Source organism: Erythranthe guttata, chromosome 3 (genome assembly GCF_056151865.1).
Source record: "Erythranthe guttata isolate IM_541 chromosome 3, IM_541, whole genome shotgun sequence".
NCBI classification, from domain to species: domain Eukaryota; kingdom Viridiplantae; phylum Streptophyta; class Magnoliopsida; order Lamiales; family Phrymaceae; genus Erythranthe; species Erythranthe guttata.
Genome location: NC_142535.1, coordinates 17,995,816 through 18,020,451, shown reverse-complemented (window position 1 = coordinate 18,020,451; position 24,636 = coordinate 17,995,816). Strand labels below are relative to the sequence as shown.

General features: G+C 38.3%; 5 protein-coding genes across 8 annotated transcripts; 4 read left to right on the top strand and 1 right to left on the bottom strand.

Annotated features, from left to right (window-relative positions):
- Positions 1-154: 154 nt before the first annotated feature.
- Positions 155-1,553, top strand: LOC105974224 (uncharacterized). The gene is made up of 4 exons (XM_012999289.2): positions 155-480; positions 559-646; positions 1,083-1,235; positions 1,329-1,553. The coding sequence occupies exons 1-4, from the start codon at positions 348-350 to the stop codon at positions 1,360-1,362; spliced, it is 408 nt and encodes a 135-aa protein (XP_012854743.2). The 5' UTR covers positions 155-347; the 3' UTR covers positions 1,363-1,553.
- Positions 1,554-1,807: 254 nt separating this feature from the next.
- LOC105974423 (uncharacterized) lies at positions 1,808-5,939 on the bottom strand. Its single transcript, XM_012999524.2, has 5 exons — positions 4,672-5,939; positions 3,831-4,576; positions 3,650-3,739; positions 2,212-2,934; positions 1,808-2,089 (listed from the first exon to the last, which is right to left on the bottom strand). Exons 1-5 carry the CDS (start codon positions 4,757-4,759, stop codon positions 2,066-2,068), a joined length of 1,671 nt encoding a protein of 556 aa, XP_012854978.2. The 5' UTR covers positions 4,760-5,939; the 3' UTR covers positions 1,808-2,065.
- Positions 5,940-6,059: 120 nt separating this feature from the next.
- Positions 6,060-12,279, top strand: LOC105974415 (mitogen-activated protein kinase kinase kinase 1). 2 transcript variants are annotated; one of them, XM_088815874.1, is made up of 9 exons: positions 6,060-6,259; positions 8,126-9,435; positions 9,767-9,851; positions 9,961-10,023; positions 10,374-10,531; positions 11,074-11,146; positions 11,264-11,323; positions 11,480-11,584; positions 11,773-12,279. In XM_088815874.1, the coding sequence occupies exons 2-9, from the start codon at positions 8,432-8,434 to the stop codon at positions 11,989-11,991; spliced, it is 1,767 nt and encodes a 588-aa protein (XP_088672000.1). In that variant the 5' UTR covers positions 6,060-6,259; positions 8,126-8,431; the 3' UTR covers positions 11,992-12,279. The 2 variants fall into 2 exon arrangements, with proteins under 2 accessions (XP_088672000.1, XP_012854968.2); XM_012999514.2 differs by lacking the exon at positions 6,060-6,259 and having other exon boundaries at positions 8,101-9,435.
- Positions 12,280-12,960: 681 nt separating this feature from the next.
- LOC105974463 (TRAF-like superfamily protein) lies at positions 12,961-15,941 on the top strand. 2 transcript variants are annotated; one of them, XM_088815876.1, is made up of 4 exons: positions 12,984-13,243; positions 13,864-14,801; positions 14,880-15,047; positions 15,093-15,941. In XM_088815876.1, the coding sequence occupies exons 2-4, from the start codon at positions 13,875-13,877 to the stop codon at positions 15,561-15,563; spliced, it is 1,566 nt and encodes a 521-aa protein (XP_088672002.1). In that variant the 5' UTR covers positions 12,984-13,243; positions 13,864-13,874; the 3' UTR covers positions 15,564-15,941. The 2 variants fall into 2 exon arrangements, with proteins under 2 accessions (XP_012855024.2, XP_088672002.1); XM_012999570.2 differs by having other exon boundaries at positions 12,961-13,243; positions 14,880-15,941.
- Positions 15,942-16,717: 776 nt separating this feature from the next.
- LOC105974438 (uncharacterized) lies at positions 16,718-18,838 on the top strand. Of its 2 annotated transcripts, none has more exons than XM_012999539.2 (2): positions 16,718-16,972; positions 17,526-18,838. In XM_012999539.2, the coding sequence occupies exon 2, from the start codon at positions 17,533-17,535 to the stop codon at positions 18,529-18,531; it is 999 nt and encodes a 332-aa protein (XP_012854993.2). In that variant the 5' UTR covers positions 16,718-16,972; positions 17,526-17,532; the 3' UTR covers positions 18,532-18,838. The 2 variants fall into 2 exon arrangements, with proteins under 2 accessions (XP_012854993.2, XP_088672001.1); XM_088815875.1 differs by having other exon boundaries at positions 16,737-16,972; positions 17,510-18,838.
- Positions 18,839-24,636: the final 5,798 nt, after the last annotated feature.

Here is a 24,636-nt window from a genome sequence, read left to right as displayed (position 1 = left end):
GAATTTTTGCAACATAAGGGACTAAATGTGCTTTTTGTGAACATGAGGGATAAAATGTGAAATTGGTGCAAACTTGAGGGACGAAAACTGTATTGTTTCCAAGAAAAAATTATAAACCTTTAACAACATAATTAATTAATTAATTAAATTAATTAGTAATAAATAAATAAATAAAACTACTGTGTTAGCTTCTAAGGGCCAGCAAGCCAAGTCTCACGGTTAGAGAGAGGAAAAGCGAAAAAAGCTTCGATTCGATTATCAAAACTTCCTCTTCAATCGATTCGCAAAAACCTAATTTCCCGATCAGAATCGTTTGAATTTTCAGAGAAATACAAAGTCTGTGTTGAATGGATTTGGGAGAGATGTTGGCAATCTTCGGACCCGGCATCTCCGGGGCAATATTCGGAGCCGGGTGGTGGTTTTGGGTGGACGCCGTCGTTTGCAGCTCAGTCAAAACCCCCTTCGTCCACTATCTCCCTGGTAATTTTTTTTTGTATGCAGATTTTATATAAAAATTAGGTCTTTGTTTTATTAAAATTATTGTGTTAATTTTGGTAGGGATTTTTGCATCTTTGGCTTCTCTCATGTTCAATTGCGTAAGGAAAGAGGATATTGATTACTCGCCTTACGAAGAGGGTGAGTGGAGGTTAGTATCATGGCTTCTTCTTTGTCTATCATAACACTGATTTTTTTTTTTTAATAGGGTTTCTTGGATTTGAATCGTTGTATGTTTATAATTTCCTTGATTTTAATAATTGTAGTAACAATAATAAAACAAAGATTTAATTGTGGTGTTAATTTTTATCAATGAGAAACGTTGAATGAGTTTCTGGAAGTGCATGATTCTTTTGATATCTTTGAGAACTAAATGATGTTTTCGAGAAACTCAACCAATTCAATTGATGGATTACTAATTAAGGAATTTTTTGTTATTTTAAATAAATAGTGAGAAATATTGCATTATGCAAGTTGATGCACAATCTATACTTTCTCCGATGTACACCATGTTTTTTGCAGTATTTCTTTCACTAGTTACAAGTTAATCGTAAGTTTTTTGAGCTGTTTTAGTTTCTTAATTGCAGGTTGAAACTTTGGCTTTTCATTGCGTATGTTGTTTCGTTCGTCTCTTTGGCTGCTTCAGTTGGCCTATTGGTACAAGATTCCGTGGTCGCAACCGGTCCTTCATCATGGACTGGAGTTGCAGGTGTTCTTCAATGTGTGTTTATACTGATCAGGTAAAATTTGTTATCCAAAAAGATCATCTGCAACAACTGCCCGTTTTCTTTATTTTTTCGTTTATTAAAATTCGTTTGTTTTTGTTTTTGCAGTGGACTGATATATTGGATTTCTCATTCAGAATGAACTGCTCAATAATCTCCTGTTGGTGCAATTGTGATCCAAGCATGTATATCTGTTTTCGTTGTTAATATATTCTGCAGTTGCCTTCGATTGATGTTTGTTTTCTTCTTTCGATTTTCTTTATTATATTTTTATGTGAACTGGTTAAAGAAGCGAAATGAAATGGGGTGTCAAATTCTTTTGAAGGAGGATAATTATTTCGATTTGATGTTGATTTATAATACCATTGATTAAAATATGTTGATTGGTTTCGATTGCATCTTCCACCCTAAAAAAAGTGCCGAAAAATAACAAGAGCCAAAAAGTATGCTAAATACGCCGCAAGTGAGAGCAAAATTAGCACATTTCTTCAACCTGTAATGCCTAAGGACGATCAGCACAGTAGCTATCGAGACTACAACATGGCGGGATTAATGAAAGAACGAAAGCAGCTACAAGAAGCAAAAAATTAAAACAAACTGTAACCAACTATTTTCATTCCATTTTTTCTAGCCGTAAAATGTATCAAAAACATTGTAACTTTCTTTCACCTCTTGAGAAGAAGAAAAGGATAAAATATGGCAAAACGATTCTACTTGCAACGTAATGTTAAACGTAATCCTAGTACATTCTTCGCTATTCTAGCTTTCGGACATAGACCTCATCAGCAATCAAACTTGAGAACCGGATTTGGAGGAGAGCTTGTAATAGAACTTGGACATACTTCCTAAGAAGGCCTCCTGCTCATATACTGCAAAGAAAATTAAACTACATTTAATTTTACCAAAATGAAGTAATTTCAGTAACTAATATTATAAGATGAAAGAGAATGATGTACCGAGCTCGAAATAAATTAATACTAAATGCACTCACCTCTTGATAAAAAGCATTAATCTCTTCCTCTGTCAATCCTTCATCTTCTCCACCGTTTTCCTCCCAACCAAGAGAACGAAGAAAAGCAGCCTCTTCTTCATCTGGATAAACCGATCCATTAACTGAGAAGCTTTTCTCACCGGCATCAGAAGAACTTCTATTTTTCTCAGGAATCTCACATCTCTCACCATTGCAATTCATCTGTTTACCATTGCAATTTTCTCCAGAAGTATCTGCACTGTGAGATAAATCAGCCGAACTTGAACCTGAGTGAACAGTTGTGGTAGCACATGGTGAGGTTTTTCTTCTCATGAGTTTAAAGAATTCACTTCTGCTTTGTGCCAGAGATTGCAACGATCTCTTTTCTGTAGAAGATCTGGAACTTAGTGAAAGGGCTGCAGTCTTGTTCTCAAGAGCAGAGACCACAGAGTTGCTTAGACTAATAGATCCTGTTGGAGCCAATGGAGCTGTGGCCAGCTGTCCATCATTAGTTACTTCACCATTAGCATTATCACCATGTGTAACACTCTCACGTCCTGGTTTGAGTACCAAAAACTTTCCGACGTGAGAGGTATTTGCAGAATCAGACCTGATTTGTCCGGCACGAGGTTGGTTAGCAAGATGAGATGCATGCGGCTGTGGATGGATACCCCTCGAAGCCACAGTCGTCTCGTTAGCTCTCGTAGCAATCTTTGGTTGCTTTGATTTATCCGCAGAAGGAACCTGAAAAACAACATTCAAAACTATCGTTCTTACAACAATCAAAAGATAATAATATGTAATGCTCATTCACACATTGCCGCACCCAAGTTGGCAGTGAGTAGGTGCAATATTCCCAATAATATATAAAGTTCTAATGCATTTATTGGGGCTCGGACTTTTAAATCGATTATAATTATGACGATTGATGGCACCTCTACCAGACGAAACGCATTAAAGCCCAATTCAGACAATGCAAACATGGAAATGGCCAGACAAGGTTTGAATGCACGTATGCCCATCATTATGACTAGGGAATTGGTGATCATGAATGAGAGATTGATAAAATAGTCGTCATAGATTCCATAATAGTCTCTCATTAAGCACAGGAGGTAACAAGAAAATATAACACTTTCCAAACCATGTTTTTCCATTCAACCTGTTGTTCTACTGCATAATATTTTCTGATTATCTCTATATTCTAGGTGGTACAAACATCAAAAACCATTTGTAAAAAGTATTATTATGTTTCTAAGTTGTTTACCACATTTAATATTTCAATTATGTAGTCTACGGAGCTGAGAAGTGTCTTCTATAAAACAGGCATATAAAACATACAAGTCGGTAAAATAAAAGAACATGCGAGACAACAAGGCCAAGTGAAACTAAAATATCAGATCAACTAGGAATTTTAGACTGAATTAGTAGAAGAAATATACAACAGAATTACTCCTCTTACCAAGGCTTTAGGCATTGAAGATGTCATAGGAATTAGTTGTCTAGACTGTTTAATAGCCAACTCCTCAAGCCTCTGGCTTTTATCTGATAGCTGCAGCATTCATTAACGAGAACAAGTCAAACCAGGTTCCCTGCCACAATATAACAACACAAACAAGTAAACGAAGTTGCAATTTAGTTACCTGGGAACTAGGATGAACTCGTGCTACAGGCTGTGACAATGCCTCAGCCATATTAAGACCTGCAGAGCTGGAAATCCCCAAAGACGAACTGGATGATGGAACAACACCTTGTTGAAGAGGAGAGTGGCTGATGCCATTATTTGCAAGAATATCAGGCACCTCTGCCAAAGCAGAAGTCCATTTCTCACCACCAAGAAACCCTGTGTTGCCAATCGGTAAACATTGAACTGCAGAACTCAAACCAGGAGATGAGACTCTCCTAATCCCACTTGCACATTGCTTCTCTTCGGTTCTGAGGGATGGAAAATCCTTTTCAAACACTGCCTTCTGACTCACATTAAGATTACTTCCCCGTGATACCACACCATTCCCACTAATTCGTGAGTTTTCTACTCTGTGAGACAACGGTTCAGCGGGTTTTCCTGAAACCAATGATTGGGAGCGTCTTAAGGCGCCCCTTTCAACTCTACTAGTTAGTAGACTTGCCAAAGGGTCAGAAGAGTTATGGTTCCACAATTCCTCGGAAAAAGTCTTCTCTTTCTCTCTGTCGCGGTTTTTATCCCAGTGGCTCCTTGAGAAACTACTATACGGATGCTTCCCAGAACCATTACTAGTCGAACTATGCCTATGATTAGACGAGGAACTTGAGGAACTTGAGGAACTTCTGTTCAGATAACGTGGGCTATCTTTCTCAATATTGCCCCTAAGAACTCTGCTCCTGATGGAGTGCGCAGAAGAAGAAACGTCTAGAAAAAAAACAATCAAGAAATGACAATGGAATAAAAATAACCAAAGAAAGTGATGTTGGTAAATGAGTAAAAGATTATGTAAGCCCCGGTACCTGAGTGGTGGACTGAGCCAGTGCCTCCAACAATGTTTCCTGTACTTCTCAACCATTCCGGTACTAACGTGGGTTCAGTTCTGTCCATCGGCACCAGACATGATCCAATTATTCTAGGAAAGCAAATTAAATTCTAAAGCCAAACCACCTTCTTGATTTTCCCCAAAACGGTCTATTTCTAAAATAACCTGCTCATACAAAAAGACCAAGTCCACGCCCTAAACGAGGGTTCAAATTAACTGTCAGAATTCCAAACTAGTTCACCAACATGAATTGCCCTTCTCTAAGTTACATACAATCCTCCGACCGAGGAAAACGTCGAACGAACCAAGAAATTGTTTGGTCCCACTTCACTCCATCATTCTACAAACCCTCATTTTTCGACAAATTCACGTCCAACCACCACAATTAAAACCCGAGGCCAACCACTTATTTCTTCCCCTCAAATGTCAGAGCCACAAACTAACAGCCCACAACGAGAATGTGTATACACCAAAAAGGCAAAAAATCGAAAACCCTCAAACAAAATTTCCCCAAAACCTAGAATATCTCAATTGTAAAATTATACTCAGAAACCGAACTATCCTAGACAGAAATAGACTGATTCACGAACGCGAAAACCTAAACACAATAAAAGAACACCAATAGAAACCGAACCGAAGAAAAGGGATCGAATGTAACCGCTTCCGATAACCGCCGCACTTGTAATTACGGAAAACTTCGCCGCAACAGTGTACAGCAGCGGCGTCTACTTATATATTTCAGTCCGGAGAAACGGAAAAACCGATGCGCGTGTACAATAGTTAACGTTGTGTAAGCAGGAAAAAAATGCAGGCGGCGAAAATTGAGAGAGATTTGTAATTCAGATTTGGGAATGTGAATTGCAGAGAGAGAGAGAGAGTCTAGTCTTTAGGGCTGGGCAGTGGGCATTTACAAAGACGAGAATTTGAGCGAATTCAAGGGCTTCTTTTGTATATATAGTTTGTACGTATATATCTCTCTCTATATATATATATATCAATATATATATATTTCACAAACGTGTTTTCTGTTTCTGAATAATGGAAACCGCCGATCTCTCTCTCTACTCGCAATTAAATTTTAATTGCAATCAAGAAAATAATTCATTTTCCAACAATAAATAAATTCGTTAAATCGAGTTTAAGTGAAATATTTTATGCACTCCAAATAACGGGTTCAAGTTAATTTTTGTGAATATACACTCTCGTATAATAGTTTGCAAAGAAACCTGACCACTATTTAAATTCAGTGAATGATTTTAGGTAGCATTGATTTATATGAAAAATAAAATTGCTGTGGTAAAATTCTGAAATTATTATTTAAAAAAAAAAAAGTAATTAAAATAATTACATGTCACTAATTGCGCAATTAAAAAATGCACCTAACTTTGGGTAATTGAAAACTTTCCCCCAATTCATTTGCCCTAATTGAGCTCTTCACACTTCTCCAGCTCCACTGATTCGCGGAAGGGAGATTCGTCGCTGAATCTCTTTGTCGGAATCAAAGAACGGCATTCAAGGTTAACAATTCCTCGTGAAGTTTCTTTAAGGATTCATTCCGTGTTTAGGTATGTTTTTTCGATAATTGTTTGTGAAAGATTTATCTTTTATATATATATATATATTTGATATTTGCATTTCTTCTGTATTACATTTGTTTTGAATCTTTGAACTGTTGGAAATTTGGATGGGCATTTGTTGTATGCTTTCTGTGTTATAAGTACATTTTGAGCTTGGAAAAGACCTCGATTATGAACAACCGAAAACTCGAGAGCTCGGGTGAAACTTTCCGCAGAATCCACGTTAAAATCATCGGTTTTATGAACAACCGATTTCAATTTTAGTAGTTGAAATTTGAAAAAAAAGAATTTAGTTTCTGCATAAACTAAAAAATGCTGCTTCAGAATCATAATGATTACCGGAGTCATCTGATGTTACGTATTTACAAGAGATTCAAAAAATGATTCGAGAATTTTTGTTTTAGGCTGCGTTTGTCGATTATCGGTTATAAGAATCTATGGATTAGTTCTCGTTTTCTATCCACTACTATGTGAGCAGATATGCTTCGGTTATGCGATCTTGTAGGCGTAGAGATAATTACCTACGTAACGTAACCCTCTGTTCCTGAGTAGTAGTGTGAAAGAAGAAGAATCGGATGATAAAAACAAAGTATTTGGTAAAGTCAAAGATGCAAGTCTTCGATTTCGAAGCCACCGATTCTGAAGAACTAAAACTTTCTCCGGTTGACTAATCAAAATACTTATCCTCTATATACAATACAGTCACCCTTCATTTGGCAAGTTGTACTACGATCACAACGTTTCGTTTTTATTTTTCTTCTCTCTCTATTAACTGTAGTAAACTACGAGTAGCCTTTAAAAGGTTGCGTTTGGATGAAAAGATATTTCGATGTACATTTCTAAACAGTGAAGGTGAAGAAAATCATGGTTTGACGATATGCTAATTCGCTCGGTTTTCTGCTGGAACTTATTGAGTTTCCTCCAAATGGAACTTGTCCATTTTTTTTTTCTTGTTTATTATTATTATTATTATTAATTTTGTTTTTTATTGTTAAACTTGCTATTAATAATAAATCCAGCCTGGATGTAAATGTAAAATATATGTGATTAATGATTATCATGTTCTGTCCAATTTTTTCTTTTTTTATTTATTAAAAAAAAAAAAGGAAAGGAAATTATTGAGAATAAAATAGTGATGTAGGAAGGATGACGTAAGAGGCTCGCTTGCAGTGCTGGCTATTCTCTATTAAAAAATGTGATCTTTAATGGCCGACAAAAGAAAGGACGAAGACTACACCTATATTTAATCATTTATTACTAATTAGTCCCTCTTTTTTCTCTTTTCCTCCTTTGACCAATCAATCATCCTAGATATTCTTCAATTACTACTTAATTACAGTATCCAATCTCTATTTCAGTTTAGGAAAATAATAATACAACTTCATAAAAAGAGTGTAAAGTGTAAACGAATCAAATCGACCCGAACGAATGTATATTATTCACGTCTCGTATGAATTTTTATCGAGTTTTAATATTGTAATTTGAACTTATTCGAGGCAATACAAATCAAATTCAATTAGTTTGATTTTATTTTTTCTTCATATTATTTTATTCCTTATGAAATTCGAGCTTGATCGAGTTCTGTTGGCAGTGTTAACCAACTCAGTGCAAAGAGCTTTTAACGAATGAGATCGTATCGATCGATAAATAATATCATTATAAAATACAACTATAGCTCTCAAGGGTGGTACAAATTTGCATAAAATACTAAATCTTTGGAAATATGAGGATTTATTTACATAAAATAGTGTATTAAAATGAATTTTCTTTATAATATAATATATAATTGATCGAGTATTTACTTTTGATAAATATAAATATAGTAAATTGACAGAACAATGTTAAATGTAGTAGTGGAAAAGATAAAGGAGGGCTCCTCCAATCAGAAGGCAAGTTAGAATATTCTCTCTCTAAAATTTTGCTCTCCGCGTTTTCGTCTCTATCCATCGCTTTTTACGCCGGTCTGTCGTCTCCGCCCCGCCGCCACCGACCCGACCCGACCCGGAGATAAGTCTGATTACAGCTGGATCTCCGAGCAAAAATCTCTCAGGCGGAAGCAAGGAGAGGCAAAATTAAGAGAAATTGAAGTTTTTGAGCACCGGAAAAAAAGAGCTCACAATTTCTGCTTCCGATTCATGGAATTTGCCTCACGCCATTACAATGAATCGCATACAGAATATTTTCGGTCATAGTTCCAACCGCCGGAAAAGTGACTCGGGCTCCGGTTCCGGCTCCAGCTCGAGCCCGAAGGCAGACAAGCCGAAGCCGAGGCTCGACCGGCTCAACGCCATGAAGAACATCAACTACGAGTACTCTCCTTCGTCCGCTTCAGCTTCTTCTTCGTCGTCGTCGTCTCACCACCCATCCGAGGAATCTCTGCGGACGCGGTCGCTCGATTTGTACGGCGGCAAGACGAGTTTCAGGATAGAAGGAATAGACGGCGAGATCGAAATCATCTGCAAAACCCTAGGGTTTGCGGGAATTGATGATTTGTCCATATCCCCCGAGGAGTACGAGGCGATGAAGGTGAGATCTTCCTCTTCTGCTCCTGTTAACTTCACTCAGACAGTCGAGCCTTTGGTAGATCGGGAAATGGAGGTTAATAACGATAACGCTGTTGAATTTTCAGATTCATTTAATCGGAAAATTGCAGATAATAGTAGGAACTATGAGAGAAGCCATGAGTATGGTGGTATCTGTAGGAATAGGGCTGATGCTTTTGGTGGTAGAATAGGGGATAGTGTGAGACCAAGTGGTAGATCGAATGAACTCCGGGGAAATGGTATTAAGGGTGTGCGGCCGCCAGTTTTGGCACCACCGCCTTCAATGTCGTTACCTCAGATTGATAAAGAATGCTCGACTTGGGATATGTTCAGAGCCTTTGGTCCAGAAGGTGGCACAAGCATTTCGAGGTTCGAACGAGGGTTAGGTGAAGAGGACAACGAGGGGGATAGGAGGAGAAGGGGCATGGGCAGGGAAGAGAACTGTGGGCTCTCTGGTTCGTGTTCTTTCACTTCGAATGATGATGATTCTTCAGATACCACAACAGAGCCGTTGTCTAGTGTTTCACCAAACGGGAGATTTAGACGCGTTATAACGGATTGGCAGAAGGGTGAGCTCTTGGGTCGTGGATCATTCGGATCTGTGTATGAAGGAATCGCTGAGTAAGTGGGATCTCATTTTATTTTAACGGGTTTATAATTGCATAGAGCGAGTTGTTGTTTGTTGAAGTAGACTTTGAACATCAAAATAATTCTGCAAAATAGATTTTGCTCTAAAAAATCTTGAAAATCTGATCTGCTGTGGTTGCTCAGTAGAGCTGAATTGATGTCAGATATGGATAGAATAAGGAGTATCTCTGTTCTGATTTCTGAAACTTTATGTTGAGATAACTTATGATGTCTTCTGTTGCAGTTAAGTTGACAAATGTTACATATATAGTTATATCATTTCAAAGTATGTAAACTCTGAACTCTATGGTTTGATTTGCTGTAGTGGTGGGTTCTTTTTTGCTGCGAAGGAAGTATCTTTACTTGACCAAGGGGAAGAAGGAAGGCAAAGTATTATTCAACTTGAACAGGTCTAGCAGCACTAATTATGCTTGTTGTTCATGTTAAAGTTTGTTTTCTGGCAACTTTCGTTCTTTCCCAGCTCATTTTAACCTATAACCTTATTCTTCCCTTTTCCAGGAAATTGATCTTCTGAGTCAGTTTGAACATGAGAATATTGTCCAGTATTACGGCACACAGAGGGTACTGCTTTCTCGCTTTTTGGATAATATTTCCTGTCTATCTAATATGCATCCCAGATCTCCCATTTCCTTGTCACGAGCGGCTTTTTATGAGATTCTTTCCTTTAATTTATTTGATCCGCCTTCAATTTTTAGATTTTCGTTTATATTGATGAAATCAATCCTTCCGTAACACCAAGAAATAGACATACTGAGCTTCCTTCTACTCATAAACAATTTAATTCAACAAGATTGAAAAGTTCTCGACCACAGATGTTCTTTTTTTACATTTACATGTTAGATTCTCCATATTTACTTCTCTTGGTAACAGTGAAAGATTTGCTGAAATTTATTCTTTTCATTTTTTTGCAGGACGCAACACATCTCTATATATTTCTTGAGCTTATTACCAAAGGCTCCCTTTTGAGCCTTTACCAGAAATACACTCTCCGAGATTCACAAGTCTCTGCTTACACAAGGCAGATTCTGCATGGTTTGAAATATCTGCATGAGAGAAATGTGGTCCACAGGTCAGTTTAAATCTTAGCTATAAACATTTATTCTTCTGCAAGGTATGTAGCCTATGTTGTAGTATGATTTTCTGGTAGTAATTGCAAAATTGGAATTTCACTTCCTGCTCCCAGTGCTCTTTAGAGCTAATTCTTTTTTGCAATTGTTTTTTCTCGATTTTAATTTTCTGTATCATCAATCTTTCCTTCAAAAGAAACGGGGTTCTTAATTTACAAGGTGTTGTTAGTATTTGATTCTGTCCAAACTTCTCTATGTCTAGGCTATAGCATCGATTCACTAGTTAACCCCATGGCACTAATAGTAAAATACTTGTGGGGCTCATGAAAATGGTTGATGTTTACTCATATTTCTTTAATACTACGTCCAAAAAACAATGTCCAAAATTGACATTCAAATGTTCTTGAAGAAGTAAGACGACAAATTATAACCAAATTCGTATTAGTAGAGGGCAACATTACCTTGTGAAGGGGTTCATTTCCTATCACGACTACTTCATATATTCATGAATGCTAAAGTATGATACATTTCTCTCTTTTTACAGAGATATTAAGTGTGCAAATATATTGGTAGACACGAACGGTTTGGTGAAACTTGCAGATTTCGGTCTTGCAAAGGTTCGATCCATTCTTCTTCCTTCTTCTATGTTCCAGACCTTGCATTGATTTTAAAATGGTTTGCTACAAATTTTATTCTTGTCGTAACTAACACTTTGTGATTGGTTCGTTGTATAGGCCACTAAGTTGAATGATGTCAAGTCTTGCAAAGGGACTGTATTTTGGATGGCTCCTGAGGTTTGACCCCTCAACTTTTTTATCTATGATTACTCTTTTGAAGTTTTTGCCGAGTGTCGGTTTAACTTTTGATGACACTTTAAACATGAAACAGGGATATAAATACTGAAATTTCTGGTGATTTAATATTATTTCATCTTATCTATGTGGCCGCAGGTTGTTAGGAGCCTCGGGTACGGGCTTGCAGCAGATATATGGAGCCTCGGATGCACCGTCCTCGAGATGCTGACTGGACGTTTTCCATACTCGAATTTGGAATGCGTAAGTAAAAGCATCTCACTAATTTAAACTTCAGAAAAGTTAATAACTAATAGGCTCTTCTTCATCAAGACACTTCCAAGAAATTGTTACTGTGTAATATTTTGATTAATTCTCTAAGCAATTAAATGTGGGTTTTTCTTTTGGATATTAACAAAATCTATAATTAATTTTTATATTTCATGCGACAGGCGTCAGCGTTATATAGGATAGGGAATGGTGAGAGACCGGAAATTCCGGGTTCTATTTCGAGGGATGCGCGTAATTTCATAGTGAAATGTCTACAAGTCAACCCAAGTTTGAGACCAACAGCTGCTCAGCTTTTGGATCATCCCTTTGTGAAGAGACCTTTGCCTTCTTCTTCTGGCTTTACTTCTCCTCACTATTTTCCCAGGCAGCAGAATTTTTAATAATCACAAGGTAAAAATGTTTTAGGAGTTTTTCGATAGTTGTCTTAATTTGTACCACTTTTTTGTTTAGTTACGGTAAATTTTATTTATTAGAAAAAAAAAAGAAAAAAGAAGTTAACTGTGTATGTATGTATGTATATATGTATTTTCAGCTGTAAGATGGTGTAGAATATGCATTTAATTGTAGGTGCTTTTGATTTTGTTATTCCTTGAATTTAATATTATCGATTCGTTGTGTTTATTTGATGCTACACCCGGAGAGATGAATGCTTGTTGATCATTATTCAATGAATTTAGCTTTATTTCTGAGTAATTGTATTATTCTTTCCCCGAGTTCTCAATTTAATGCAACACATTGTAACTCGGTCAACTCGCTTATACTTCTAGGTCGTTATGCAAAATTAATGAACGCTTTAAAGTATCCCAATAATTGAGGTTTCTATTAGTGGATTCATTAAAACTTTTTTTGAGGAGGGATTCATTAAAACTTATTAACCCAATTTTATTAATACTGATTTGACTTGAACTTGATTTTGACGTAATTTTAGTTTGATTTGCGCAAAGCTCGAAACACAAAAACTGTGATAATTTGGGTTGACTTTCTAATCTAAATTAAATCAGCTAGATTGGATGTTGTTTGACAAAGTTGTGAATGAATTAGTCGCATTTAGAATTTTAGATAATTTAATACATCAAAGTTATGAACAACGCTTACCAATTCATGTATATCTTTTTCATCCGACATCCAGTTTTGGTGATTTAAGTTCAATTAAAAAGTTAACTCAAGAAGCTACAAATTCTATGTTTCGGGTTTCGCAAAATTTAGAGTAAAAAATATCAAAATCGCGTTTGAAGTCGAAAATGTACGTTTTCCTCTAGACAAATATATAAATCAATATTTCAAGAATTAGTTAATTAAATATTATCTATTATTTTACTATTAAGACAAAAAATATTTAAAATTTAATAATTTATCCATTGTGTAGGCCACTAAGTTAAACGTGCGCTCTCTCTCGTGCGTGTGCGTGTGCGTGTGCGTGTGTGTGTGTGAGAGAGAGAGAGAGAGAGAGAGGAGAGAGAGAGATTCCATTCTTCTCTCGCAACCCTTAAAATCCAACAAATATTAATACTAAAATTATTAAAATCCATGATAGTTCCCAATTTAGGAGACCGTTACGACTGTGATTCCTTCTCGTCTTCGCCACCATCGTCATCGATCGCCATACTGTTCAGATTCATACTACATTTTCAGGTGAATTTGTTTTCCCCATTAACATAAAATCCGTTTCTTTCTGTCTCTGCTTTATTTTTATTTTATTTATTTATTTCTAAAAATCCCCTCGGTATACATAGCATGATCTTAGTTTCACGATAGTTGATTTTTTTGATCCGCCGTTTCTGGATTCTGGTTGAAGATATTGAAGAATTAGATGAATTATTCAACGGATCCTCGCACTCTGTTACTTTTTCCATCTTCTCTCTCAACCTAATTAATTACCTGTGTATATGAATTCAATCTGCGTAGCGTAATTATTGACGAACCTAGGGCATCAGATTCAGCTGGATCCTAATTTCTTCATTTGATTTACAGTTCGCATCAATATTGATTCGCCATTAACATCTTCAGTTTGAACATGAACTCATTAACTGCAATCATTTCCTCTTTATCACACCTTTTCCTTCATTTATAATCACATCATTCTATATTAATTTTTCAAAAAAAAAAATAAAAAAAATTGACCTTCGTTGCATCGAGCCTTAAAAGGGTCGGATCGGCATTTAGAGTTTATTTTGTTGTGATTAGATGCTTTATCCATTTTCGATCTCTTGCATTTCCCCTAAAATCGAGGTCTTTTTTTTTTTTTTTTTAAGAATTTTACAGCATGAATCCGCCAGCAGATGACCTGGATTTTAAACCCGAGAAGCTCGGAGAGGAAAAAGAGGGCGGTGCGCAGTTCCATTGTGACCTATACGACACAGATCTAGTCTACAAAACAGCTCAAGAACTCCTCCCCGGTTTAGCCTCAGCGTGTGTAGACAACACAACCGGTGGTCTCTTCAGAAACCCAGCTTCAGTTGCAGTCGACATCAGACGAGAAATGGTGGACTATCTCATCCAAAGAAGCGAAAACTACGTAGCCGAGTCCGTTGTTGTTCTAGAAGGAGGTGCGAACGCAGAAATGTCCGACGACCCTTATGACATCATCTCTGACTTCATCGACGATTTCGCAAGCTCCAAACGAAACTTCTTCAGCAAAGTTTCGGGCTGGCTTCTGAGCGAAAGAAGGGAGGATCGAATAGACGACTTTGTGCAAGAAATGGAGATTAACGGGTTCTGGCTGTTGAACAGGAGAGAATCGGTTGCGCAAACCCTCTTGAAGAACGTTGATTTCAAGAACATACATCACTGCAGCATGAATTTCAAGTCTGCCGAAGATGTGGAGGAGCATAAGTTGAGTTGCGGTTTCAGGACTATGATATGCACGAACGAGGGTTGTAATGCGAGGTTCACCGCCGCTCAAAGTGACCAGCATGATTCCGTGTGTCCTTTTAAGATACTTCAGTGTGAACAGAAATGCGAGGACTTTATAATGAGGCGTGAGATGGATAGACACTGTATAACTGTTTGTCCGATGAAGCTTGTCAAGTGTCCGTTTTATTCGGTGGGTTGTCACTCGTCTGTTCCACAGTGTAAAACGGAGCAGCACCGATCGGAGGATCTCAGCTCTCACTTGCTTTATGTTCTGCATGTTTCTCACAAGGAAGCTTCGACGGACGATCTTAAGATACGGGTTGAGGAACTGATCCAGGTAAGATTTCAAGATCTTGCTCTGTTCTGTCATCATTCCATTGCTTGGTAAAATAATTTGTGAATAATTTTTGTGCAGATATCTTCTCCTGGACAACTGGCAGTACCTCGTGATGCACGATCTTTAACCTTTGCTATTAGGCCTCTCGAAGCAAAACTCGGGCCGTTAAAAATCAACACTACTGCAAAGAGCATCGACGAGGTCAAAGAAGTGACCACTGATAAAGATGAGGAGTCGGCCAAAGAGGTCAAAGAGTTGAGTACTGATAAAGAGGAGGAGCCGGCCAAAGAGGTCAAAGAGTTGACTACTGATAAAGATGAGGAGTCGGCCAAAGAGGTCAAGTCCGAAGAGTCCCCAGCATCAAAGAGAGATGAGAGTGTGAACAACTCACCCTCGAAATCCGAATCACCGCCTAATAACGAAAAATTGGAAAAAGAGGAAGGTGTGAACAAAGCTGAAATCGAGACTGGGAAAGAAAAAGTGGCTCAACCTGTTATTAAACACGAACAATTAACAGAAGAAGAAAAGGAGCACACGCATTCAGCTGCCAACAGGGACAATCATGATGACTCAGTCGAAAAATCGGAAGAGGAAGGTTTGAACAAAGCTGAAATCGAGATTGAGAAAGAAAAAGTGGCCGAACCTATTGTCAAACATGAACATGTAACAAAAACAGAAGAAGAGCAGACATATTCAGTTGCCAACAGGGACAATCATGCTGACTCAGATGCTGAGTCAGATGCTAAGAAATCATCCAATTGACAACCATCCATTCAATTCAACACTTGTTGAAGAACAAGATTTTCTTGGATGAGCTAATTTTGGATTCAAGATGTAAGTAGGGTCTCGAAAAACACATTTCTCACAATTTCTTTATTCAATTTTACTTTCTTACGATCAACGGATTTCGACTTTCTCCTCTTCCATTTTTTTTTTAATATACCGTATACGAATAGGCTTGTTGTAGTTGATGCTTGTGATGAGTCTTGCACTTGTATTGATTGATTGGCTTTGAGCTTTTCATTAAAGGCTTCCATGGTGCCTTTGTGACACCCCATGGATTTCGACCTTTTTTCGTTAGTGTAGAGATTTTTTTCGTCACCTTCCATAAAGAATGAGTTATAAAGACCTATTTGATTATGAGTCTTTTTTTTTTTTTTTTTTTTTTTTTTTACATTCATCATTTAAAATATTTAAAATTTTGGCAACCACATTAATCGTTATTTAATTAATATAGCTTATGTTCCAAAGTAAGTTATTATTCTTTCTATATACTCTCAAGTTAATGCAACAAACTGCAATTTATTCAACTCATTTATACTTCTAGGCTACTAGAAATAATGAAAACTATGAATATCATCAATTTTTAAGGTATCTATTAAAGGATTAATTAAATGTACAAACTATGTATATTCTTTATGGTTGTTGAATAAATTATTATACATTGTAGGGCAAGTTTTTCAAATAAATATACATACAAATCCATATTACAAGAATTAATTAAATTTGTACGCATACGTAAAAGTGTTAAATACAAAACCCCCCCGAATTAAGGTTTATTAACAAAATACCCCTCCTACTGTTCATAATTACTTCCACCCGTAAAATTTGTAGATTTCTTACATTAAAACCCTTATATTGAGTAGTTGATGCAATAAATTTACAAACTATAGGAGGTTGAACGTAATTTCTCAAAACAAAAGGGATTTGTTTGTAATTACACTTTACATCTCATGGAGGTGGTCGTAATTTACCCTATGTAAAATGATATATATATTTTTTTTTCAATTTACCCATTTTAATGCATATGACATAAAAATAGCATCACAATGTGGTGAAGTGTCATCATCCGAAAAATAAAAAAAATATATAATAATAATAATAATAATAATCATAAAAAAAATTATATATTTAGAAAAAAAACCTAAAGCTAACGTGCGCCTTCTCGTGTGTGTGTGCGCGTGTGCGTGTGAGAGAGAGAGAAAGAGAGAGAGAGAGATAGAGAGAGAGAGAGAGAGAGATTCCATTCTTCTCTCGCAACCCTTAAAATCCAACAAATATTAATACTAAAATTATTAGCATAAATTGGAGCAAACAAAGCTATCTCCTTCATTTCTGTTGAACATACACGCGCGCATCCTTATCGATCTATTGATTTCTTTCACTCACAGGTAAACAGTTTTTTTTTTTTTTTTTTTTTTTTAATTTACAATTTCTTGTAATTTTTTATTTTATTTGATCTGCTTAATGAGTATCCCATACGTAATTTCCCCCAAATGCATGATTAATTGAAGTGATGAAAATAAAATCAAAGGAACGAACAACCCTAATCAGATTCTCGGGTTCTTTTCTATGGGTCGTAGTTTGATGGGTTTTTTTGCGAGGATTTGTGTATGTTTGAGATAATTGCAATTGGAAAAGTTTCAAATCACGGCAATTTCATATTCGATTCGTTTAGCTATTTTATCCGCGGCCTCGGAGAGATTTAGTAGCTGTGCATTTTCCCCCTTTTAGTTAGTGAGTGGAAATTCTGTTCTTTTATCTCGGTTGAACATCAAATTATGCATATTAGTATTTTTAGTGATTTTTTTTTTTTTTGTTTTTTTATAAATTTTTGGTGTATGTAAGTTAGCTTGGATGGATGGATGGGTAATATGTTTCATTTTGCTTATACATAAACAAACTGACTTTTTTTTTTCTCGGTGGAGTTGTTCTTCAAATTAGGTTTGTAATGTTAATGGCGAAATCCAAGAAACCGGAGCGAAAGTCCGATTCCCACCACCACGGAATCAGCCTGCGTAAGCTATCGTCTCGTTGCATGAAGTCCTGTAAAGATGCCCACCACGACAAGAAAATAGTCGAAGCAGCATCCGAGAAGAAAGAGTGGGAAGATGCACTATGCTCCGTATGCATGGAGTTCCCCCACAACGCAGTCCTCTTGCTCTGTTCTTCTTACGAAAAGGGATGCCGCCCTTACATGTGTGCCACTAGCCGTAAATATTCCAACTGCCTCGTCCAATACAGAAAGGCCTACACTAATAGCGTTGCCTCAAAAAACGAAGATTTCGATTCCTCGAACGAATCGAATAGGGTAGAGGGAAAGGATACCGAAGCATCGTCTCAACTCCTTCCATGCCCGCTTTGCCGGGGCCCGGTCAAGGGGTGGACTGTGGTGGAACCCGCTAGGAGATACCTCAATGCGAAGAAACGGGCGTGCACGCAGGATAATTGCTCGTTTGTCGGGAAGTATAAAAATCTCAAGAAGCACGTAAAACTGGAGCACCCGTTTGCCCGCCCGCGAGAGGTGGACCCTACCCACGTGGAGAAGTGGAAGAAGCTCGAGAATGAAAGGGACTTGAGCGATGTGTATAGCACGATTAGGTCTACTATGCCCGGCGCGATTGTCGTGGGGGATTATGTGATAGATAGGAGCTACCGTGGGGTTGCGAGGGGTTACGATGACTATTTTCTTAATGATGACGAAGACGATGATGTCATCGGGTTTGGTGGTCGTGACAGGTGGAATGGGCGTGTATTTGGTCGTGGTGGTTTTGGTGTGGATTATGATTCTTTTGATGATAATGACGGGGATTTCGCGAGGCTGAGGGCTCGAACTGGGGTTGCTTCTAGAAGATTGGGGAATATTCCTTCTTCACAAGGCGGCGGCTCGAGGCCTCGTGCCAGATTGTTGGTTTCTAGAAGGGCCGCAAGGCTCAGAGGGGGTCGGTGATTTTTTTTTGTTTTGTTTGTGGGCCCTATATTGCTATGAAATGAAGGTAGGTGAATCGGTGATTGACGATTTAGGATGGTAATTTATGTTTATGTATGAACTGTTTTAAAGTATTTTGGGGGCTGAGAAGAGTTATTTCTTGTCTCAGTTGATTGTTGGCTTATTCTCTTTTGTACAGAGCTTCTTTTCTTGAAACTATGATGTCTAGGGATTTGAGTTGTTTAAATTTCTGTCCGATTTATGTCGATGTTTCGTCGTTGTTCGGGAAATCGTAGACGAAAGAAACTGCATTGGCATTGTTGGTCTTTGATTTATGAGTTTTAGTTTGTGTTTTCTGGGAATGATTTCTGGATTCTGCATATCTGCTGCTAATGGGCTATAATTGATAAGCCCAATACAATAAGGATTCATATATCAGGCCCAACTTTACTCTAATTGGCCCATCCGTAAGGCCCAATAAAATTATATTAATTAAGGCACATAACAAGAAATTACGAAGAAAAAAAACCCATTATGCACACCTAAATTTTATGTTTATGAATTTGTTCCCGGGAAATATTTGGAAAACTATTTTTTTCGTTTATTCGATTCAGAAAAAAAAAATTAACGAGTCTAGATTCATTCTATTGTGTGGTTACATTAGTTATAAGCTTCGTGAAATCATGAATTACATTTCAAAAGTTTTGTAACTACAGTTAATACTCTATAAATTAGTACAGTCGGAACTAGTAAAATTCTATAGATTTAGCGAAATATTAAATTTGATAATTTCGTACATTTTTACGCAGTCAGGACCGAAAGAAATTATTATTCAAGCGAGGTTATAAATTAATCGAGGTTCTACTGTAGATATTATTAAGTATTAACAATTATTTACAATACAACAAAAACAAGCATAAAATCATGTGCAAATCCCATAAAAAAGACATATAATTGGCCTCAATTACAATATTTTAATTCAAATCAAGAATCAAGCTTGGAGCTTGTTCTTACACATCATTCCATCTCCACTATTTGGTGGATTTAATGATTCGGACTGACAATAAAAATTAAATAAAAAAAAAAGTGAAAAAGCAAGATCATGTGAGTAAGCTAACCAATCAAACTCAAGAACCTTTCTTTTAAAGAGAATCTGGTCAATTTATTCCTTGTGCTACATTTCAGACCATTGATTCCAACATTTACAAACTTTGTTTTCATGATTTTTAGAGTATGAAAATTAAATAAAATAAATAAAATTATGTAATGATGAATCTAAAAGATAGGTACCTCAAATCTTTGTCGATATGATTATTGATGAATGATGATGAGGTGGATAAAATGGTTTGATTCTCATGTGATTCGATTCCTTAGTTCATACAAACAAATCACATACGTTAATTGTTTGGTAAATGGTACTTATAATAAAATTCCTTTTGTTGAATCTTTTATTGAATTATTTTCATACTTTATCTTCATTATTTTCTCATATCTAAGTATTTATTGGGTTTCTTTCCCTTTCTCATACTTTATTTCTTTTTGGGAAAATGTGATTTTAAAGAAGTCGTGCGGTTATATTTGTCGTTTCTTGAACTACGTACGTCATTAGTGACATTTTACGAGTGTTTCTTCAATCGTTGGCTCATCAATTGTGTATTGTTGACGACTTGACGTTGTTATAAATTGGTTTTTTGTGTTATATATATCCAGCTAGTGAAATATTTGAAAAAACAAAGTTGTTACTAAAAGTGTTATTTAGAATTCTCAATTATACATACATGTATTAACCTTAAATTAAAGAACCCTTCAAAGAAATGGGTGATGGATTATTTACCTTAGAGGGTTATCATGACCTTGAAGAAAACACTAATTTTTCTTGATTTATTTTTACTACTTAGTCCGATAAATGTCGTTTTAGTTTTAGTCATAACATTTGGAATTCAAATGGAATTCTGATTATTTTCAAGTTGGAATTTGGCAAGTCTCAAAACTCGGGATATGTAGTTGTTCCGAGTTAGTTTTCTAATCCAACGCAAATCACCAAGATTGGATGTCGGGTGAGAAAGATATACAGGAATCAATGAACACCACGCACAGCCTTGACGTTTTGATATTATTTTGAAATCCAAAATGTAACTCATTCAAACATATATAACTTCGTCACACAACATTCAATGCAGTTAATTCAAGTTGAATTATAAACTAATCCAAAAGGGCGTGAAAATCATGTTCGAAGTCGATACGGTATTAGTAAAAGTAAAATAGTATTTAACATTTAATGTTCACCAATTGAAGTTAACAATTTTAAAATGGGGTAAATTACAATCACCCCTTGAGGTACGGTCAAATTACGAGGAAAAAAAAAACCCTCTTGTTTGAATAAATACATCTACCCCTCTCAACTATGAATCTTCTTACACCTCCACTCTTATGGTGTCAAATTCAACATAATCATCTAAATTCCGTAGAATGTGCTCTAGTTTGTACTTGTTTTGTGCAAAAATACAGTTTCTGATACACCAAAATCTGATATATACAAGCCAAAAAACACATCTTATGATCATTTGCTTCAAAATGTGGAGCTCGAATAGGATAAAACGGGTACAAAAGTGATAATATTACATATAATCTAGAAGATTACAATAAATTTGAAACGGCAAAGGTGGATGATACGGGCTAGTTTGACAAGTAACAAATAAGCACAAGCCCATTAGGGTAAGCCCAGTATGATAGGCCCACAACGAAGAACCCATGACGACTTAGCTCGCTATTATGAGCGAAGTCGCCGTATGGTGCGAACCTCGGGAACCACGTGGGAGTACCTTAACTCGCCAGCCCAATACCAAAACGGGGTAGAGCGAGCCCAGGACAATACAGGCCCAAGATACATGACTTGGGGGAAAGTAGAAACCCTAAAAAAGGAAAGCCTTGAAGGCCAAGCTTTCCTCATCTATAAATAAGAGAATCAACACACGCACACACACAAGAATATACACTAATCACTGTTACATTGCATACACGTTTTTTCCTCTATTCGGATCACTGACTTGATCGTCGGAGCTTTCCCGCCGGGAACCCCTCCCGGCGTTGCAGGTATCCTCACCGGAGTACGGACCCAGCTGACTTGAAGAAGAAGGAAGCCCCACGGACCAAATCAAGTGGCGCCGTCTGTGGGAAATTATTTATAAGTTTGGAGCACAATTTCCAGGAAAAACACCAGATATGCCCCTGGAAATCCAGATCTGAGCTAAGAACGTAGAGAAAATGGAAGAAGAAGGCACGATTACCCGAAACCTACAAAGGGAGCTGGATGCAGCAGCTCGTGACACAACTGGTGCCGATCCGTCGTCTGTTCTGAAGGAGAAGTCGGGATGCAGTTTACTTACGCCTGAGAAGGAAAGACGGATCCCCCTCTTCTCGAGTAGTCCTTCTTTCGAGTTCATGAGCGGAGAAGCCGTTTCGAAAAAACCACCTGCGGTCCCATCCCCCGACGAGCGAGCATACACGAAGGATGAAGTAGAGGCCATGATTGCTACAGCCATTCGGAATTACGCTCAATCTCTGCCCCAGGATAACCGACCTAAAAGAGATCTAAGGCGTTCTCCGAATGAAGGGCGAGCAGAAGACGAATGTGACAGTTACTCGGAGAATCGAAGAGATGATAGTCATGGTGTCAGAACCGAGATGGACAGCCTCAGACGTGATATGAACGAATTGAAAGCCCTCCGAAATGGTTCAACACGAGTTATTGGGGGATCTAGCCCTTTCGCGAGACACCTAGACAATGACCCTATACCCGCTAATTATCGGCCCATTTTGTTCGAATACAATGGTACGTCAGATCCTGCGGAACACCTAAGTCGTTTCAACAATACCGCATCCCTCCATCAGCTCACAGAAGGGGTGAAGTGTCGTGCTTTTGTCACCACCTTAGCTGGGCCGGCTCAGTCCTGGTTCGGTCTGTTGCCCCCTGGGAGCATACATTCTTTTGAGCAATTTGCCAAGGCTTTCTTAAATCAGTTTGCCAGCTCGAAGAAGTGCAAGAAGACTTCTCTGTCAGCATTCGTCAAAAGGAGAAGGAAAGCCTCAGAAATTACATCAAGCGATTCACTTCGGCCACGTTAGAAGTCCCCACCACCAGTGACGAAGTGCTCATGGCAGCCCTTTCACAAGGACTGAAGGATGATGAGTTCTTCCGAGCTCTAGCGCTGGAACCCTCGCCTGATTTTGATAATCTGTTGGAGAGAGCATCCAGGTTCATTAACTTGGAAGAAGCTCGCCAGCAAAAAGTGGAAGAATCTCACCAAACCACGAACGCACGATTCAACGAAGTAAAGAAAGGCAAGGAGCCCATGTTACCTCGGAGGGATGCCAGTACTCCTAGCCGGACCACCACTCTAGACGCTAAAGGGTCTCGGTATCAATCATACCAACCTCTTACGGCCCCGTTGTCCAATGTATTATGTGCAATCGAGAAGAGAGCCGATCTTCGGTGGCCTCGAACCGCCCGCGGAGCCCCCTGACGAGATCCTACACTGGGAACCTTTTGTCGTTTCCATAATGAGTATGGGCATACGACCGACGATTGTGCACATTTAAAAGACGAAGTGGAACGTCTCATCAGAGACAATAAGATCGGAGAATTTGTGAAGATAGACCCTCCTCGGGGACAAAAGCGTGAGGCTCAGTTTGGGAATCCAGCGCGCGTACCGCCTCCACCACCGATGCCAAAAAGGGGATACATTCAAATGATTTCAGGGGGCCCTACGGGAGGAGATACTCACCGGGCTAGGAGACGCCACCTCGGTAGCCTTAAGAACCAACGCGAAGTCTGCCAGATCTCTACACCGAAGAGTCGTCAATACCCCACCATATCATTTGGTCCTGAAGATGAAGGAGATCTAGATGATTTCCATTGCGACCCCCTCCTCATCACAATTAACGTTGGTGGGTATGATGTCGCTCGCGCCTTCGTCGATCCAGGAAGTTCAGTCGATGTTATATCCTATGAGTGCTTCCTGCAAATGGAACTGGACCTCCCGGTTTTCCCCGTCACCACTCCGATATTCGGGTTCACAGGGGGATCCCTGACACCGATTGGCCAAGTTAAAATCTCTGTCACTATAGGGACGCCACCTCGGACCCGCACGCAAGCTGTTAATTTTGTCATCGTGGAAGGATCGCCGACTTCGTATAACACTGTAATAGGACGACCGATGCTGCATACCTTTCGGGCGGTCCCCTCAACTATTCATCAGAAGCTCAAGTTCCCAGTCGACGGAATGGTAGGGGAGGTCAGAGGAGATCAAGCCCAGTCGAGATCATGTTATGTTGAGATGGTTAAGATAGCAGAGAAGGGGCGACGTGACACTCTCACCAAAGAAGATTTGGGGGACGAGAAACGCCCCCGAATTGACCCCGAAGATAAGGTTAATCATGTACAACCTATGGACGAATTGATGATGATTGACCTCGTCCCCGGTATGATGAAACAAACCCGGATAAGCAAGGATTTAGAACCATCTCTCCGAGACGAGCTGATAGCGTTACTACGATCTAATGAAGACATCTTCGCATGGCAACCAAGTGACCTAACCGGTATCTCACCTCGTACTGTTGTGCACAGGCTCAATTTGCGACCTGAGTGTAGACCCGTCAAACAAAAACGACGACACTTCGGTACCGAAAAGGACGAAATCATACACAAGGAGGTTCAGCGACTTCTGGACATCGGACATATCAGGGAAATCCAATTCCCCACATGGCTATCCAACGCGGTTTTAGTGCAAAAAGCCAACGGCCAGTGGCGAATGTGCATCGACTTCAGGGACTTAAACAAGGCTTGCCCAAAGGACGATTATCCCTTACCTCGCATAGATCAACTTGTAGATGCCACTGCCGGGTGCGAACTACTTAGTATGATGGATGCTTCGCAAGGATATCACCAGATTCCGCTGGACGAAAAGGATCAGCCGGCAGTAAGTTTTGTTACGGCCACGGGTACTTACTGCTACGTGGTAATGCCTTTCGGTTTGAAAAATGCAGGGGCCACATATCAGCGATTGATGGATAGAATGTTTCGGGCTCAACTCGGACGCAACATCGAAGTCTACGTTGATGACATGC

Coding starts and splice junctions, on each gene's coding strand:
- LOC105974224 (XM_012999289.2), top strand. CDS start 348: ATGGATTTGGGAGAGATGTTGGCAATCTTCGGACCCGGCATCTCCGGG. Junction 481..558: donor CTTCGTCCACTATCTCCCTG/GTAATTTTTTTT, acceptor TAATTTTGGTAG/GGATTTTTGCATCTTTGGCT. Junction 647..1,082: donor TACGAAGAGGGTGAGTGGAG/GTTAGTATCATG, acceptor TCTTAATTGCAG/GTTGAAACTTTGGCTTTTCA.
- LOC105974423 (XM_012999524.2), bottom strand. CDS start 4,759: ATGGACAGAACTGAACCCACGTTAGTACCGGAATGGTTGAGAAGTACA. Junction 3,740..3,830: donor GAGTTCATCCTAGTTCCCAG/GTAACTAAATTG, acceptor TGAATGCTGCAG/CTATCAGATAAAAGCCAGAG. Junction 2,935..3,649: donor CTTCAATGCCTAAAGCCTTG/GTAAGAGGAGTA, acceptor GTTGTTTTTCAG/GTTCCTTCTGCGGATAAATC.
- LOC105974415 (XM_088815874.1), top strand. CDS start 8,432: ATGAATCGCATACAGAATATTTTCGGTCATAGTTCCAACCGCCGGAAA. Junction 9,852..9,960: donor GTATTATTCAACTTGAACAG/GTCTAGCAGCAC, acceptor TCCCTTTTCCAG/GAAATTGATCTTCTGAGTCA. Junction 10,532..11,073: donor GAGAGAAATGTGGTCCACAG/GTCAGTTTAAAT, acceptor CTCTTTTTACAG/AGATATTAAGTGTGCAAATA.
- LOC105974463 (XM_012999570.2), top strand. CDS start 13,875: ATGAATCCGCCAGCAGATGACCTGGATTTTAAACCCGAGAAGCTCGGA. Junction 14,802..14,879: donor GGGTTGAGGAACTGATCCAG/GTAAGATTTCAA, acceptor ATTTTTGTGCAG/ATATCTTCTCCTGGACAACT.
- LOC105974438 (XM_012999539.2), top strand. CDS start 17,533: ATGTTAATGGCGAAATCCAAGAAACCGGAGCGAAAGTCCGATTCCCAC.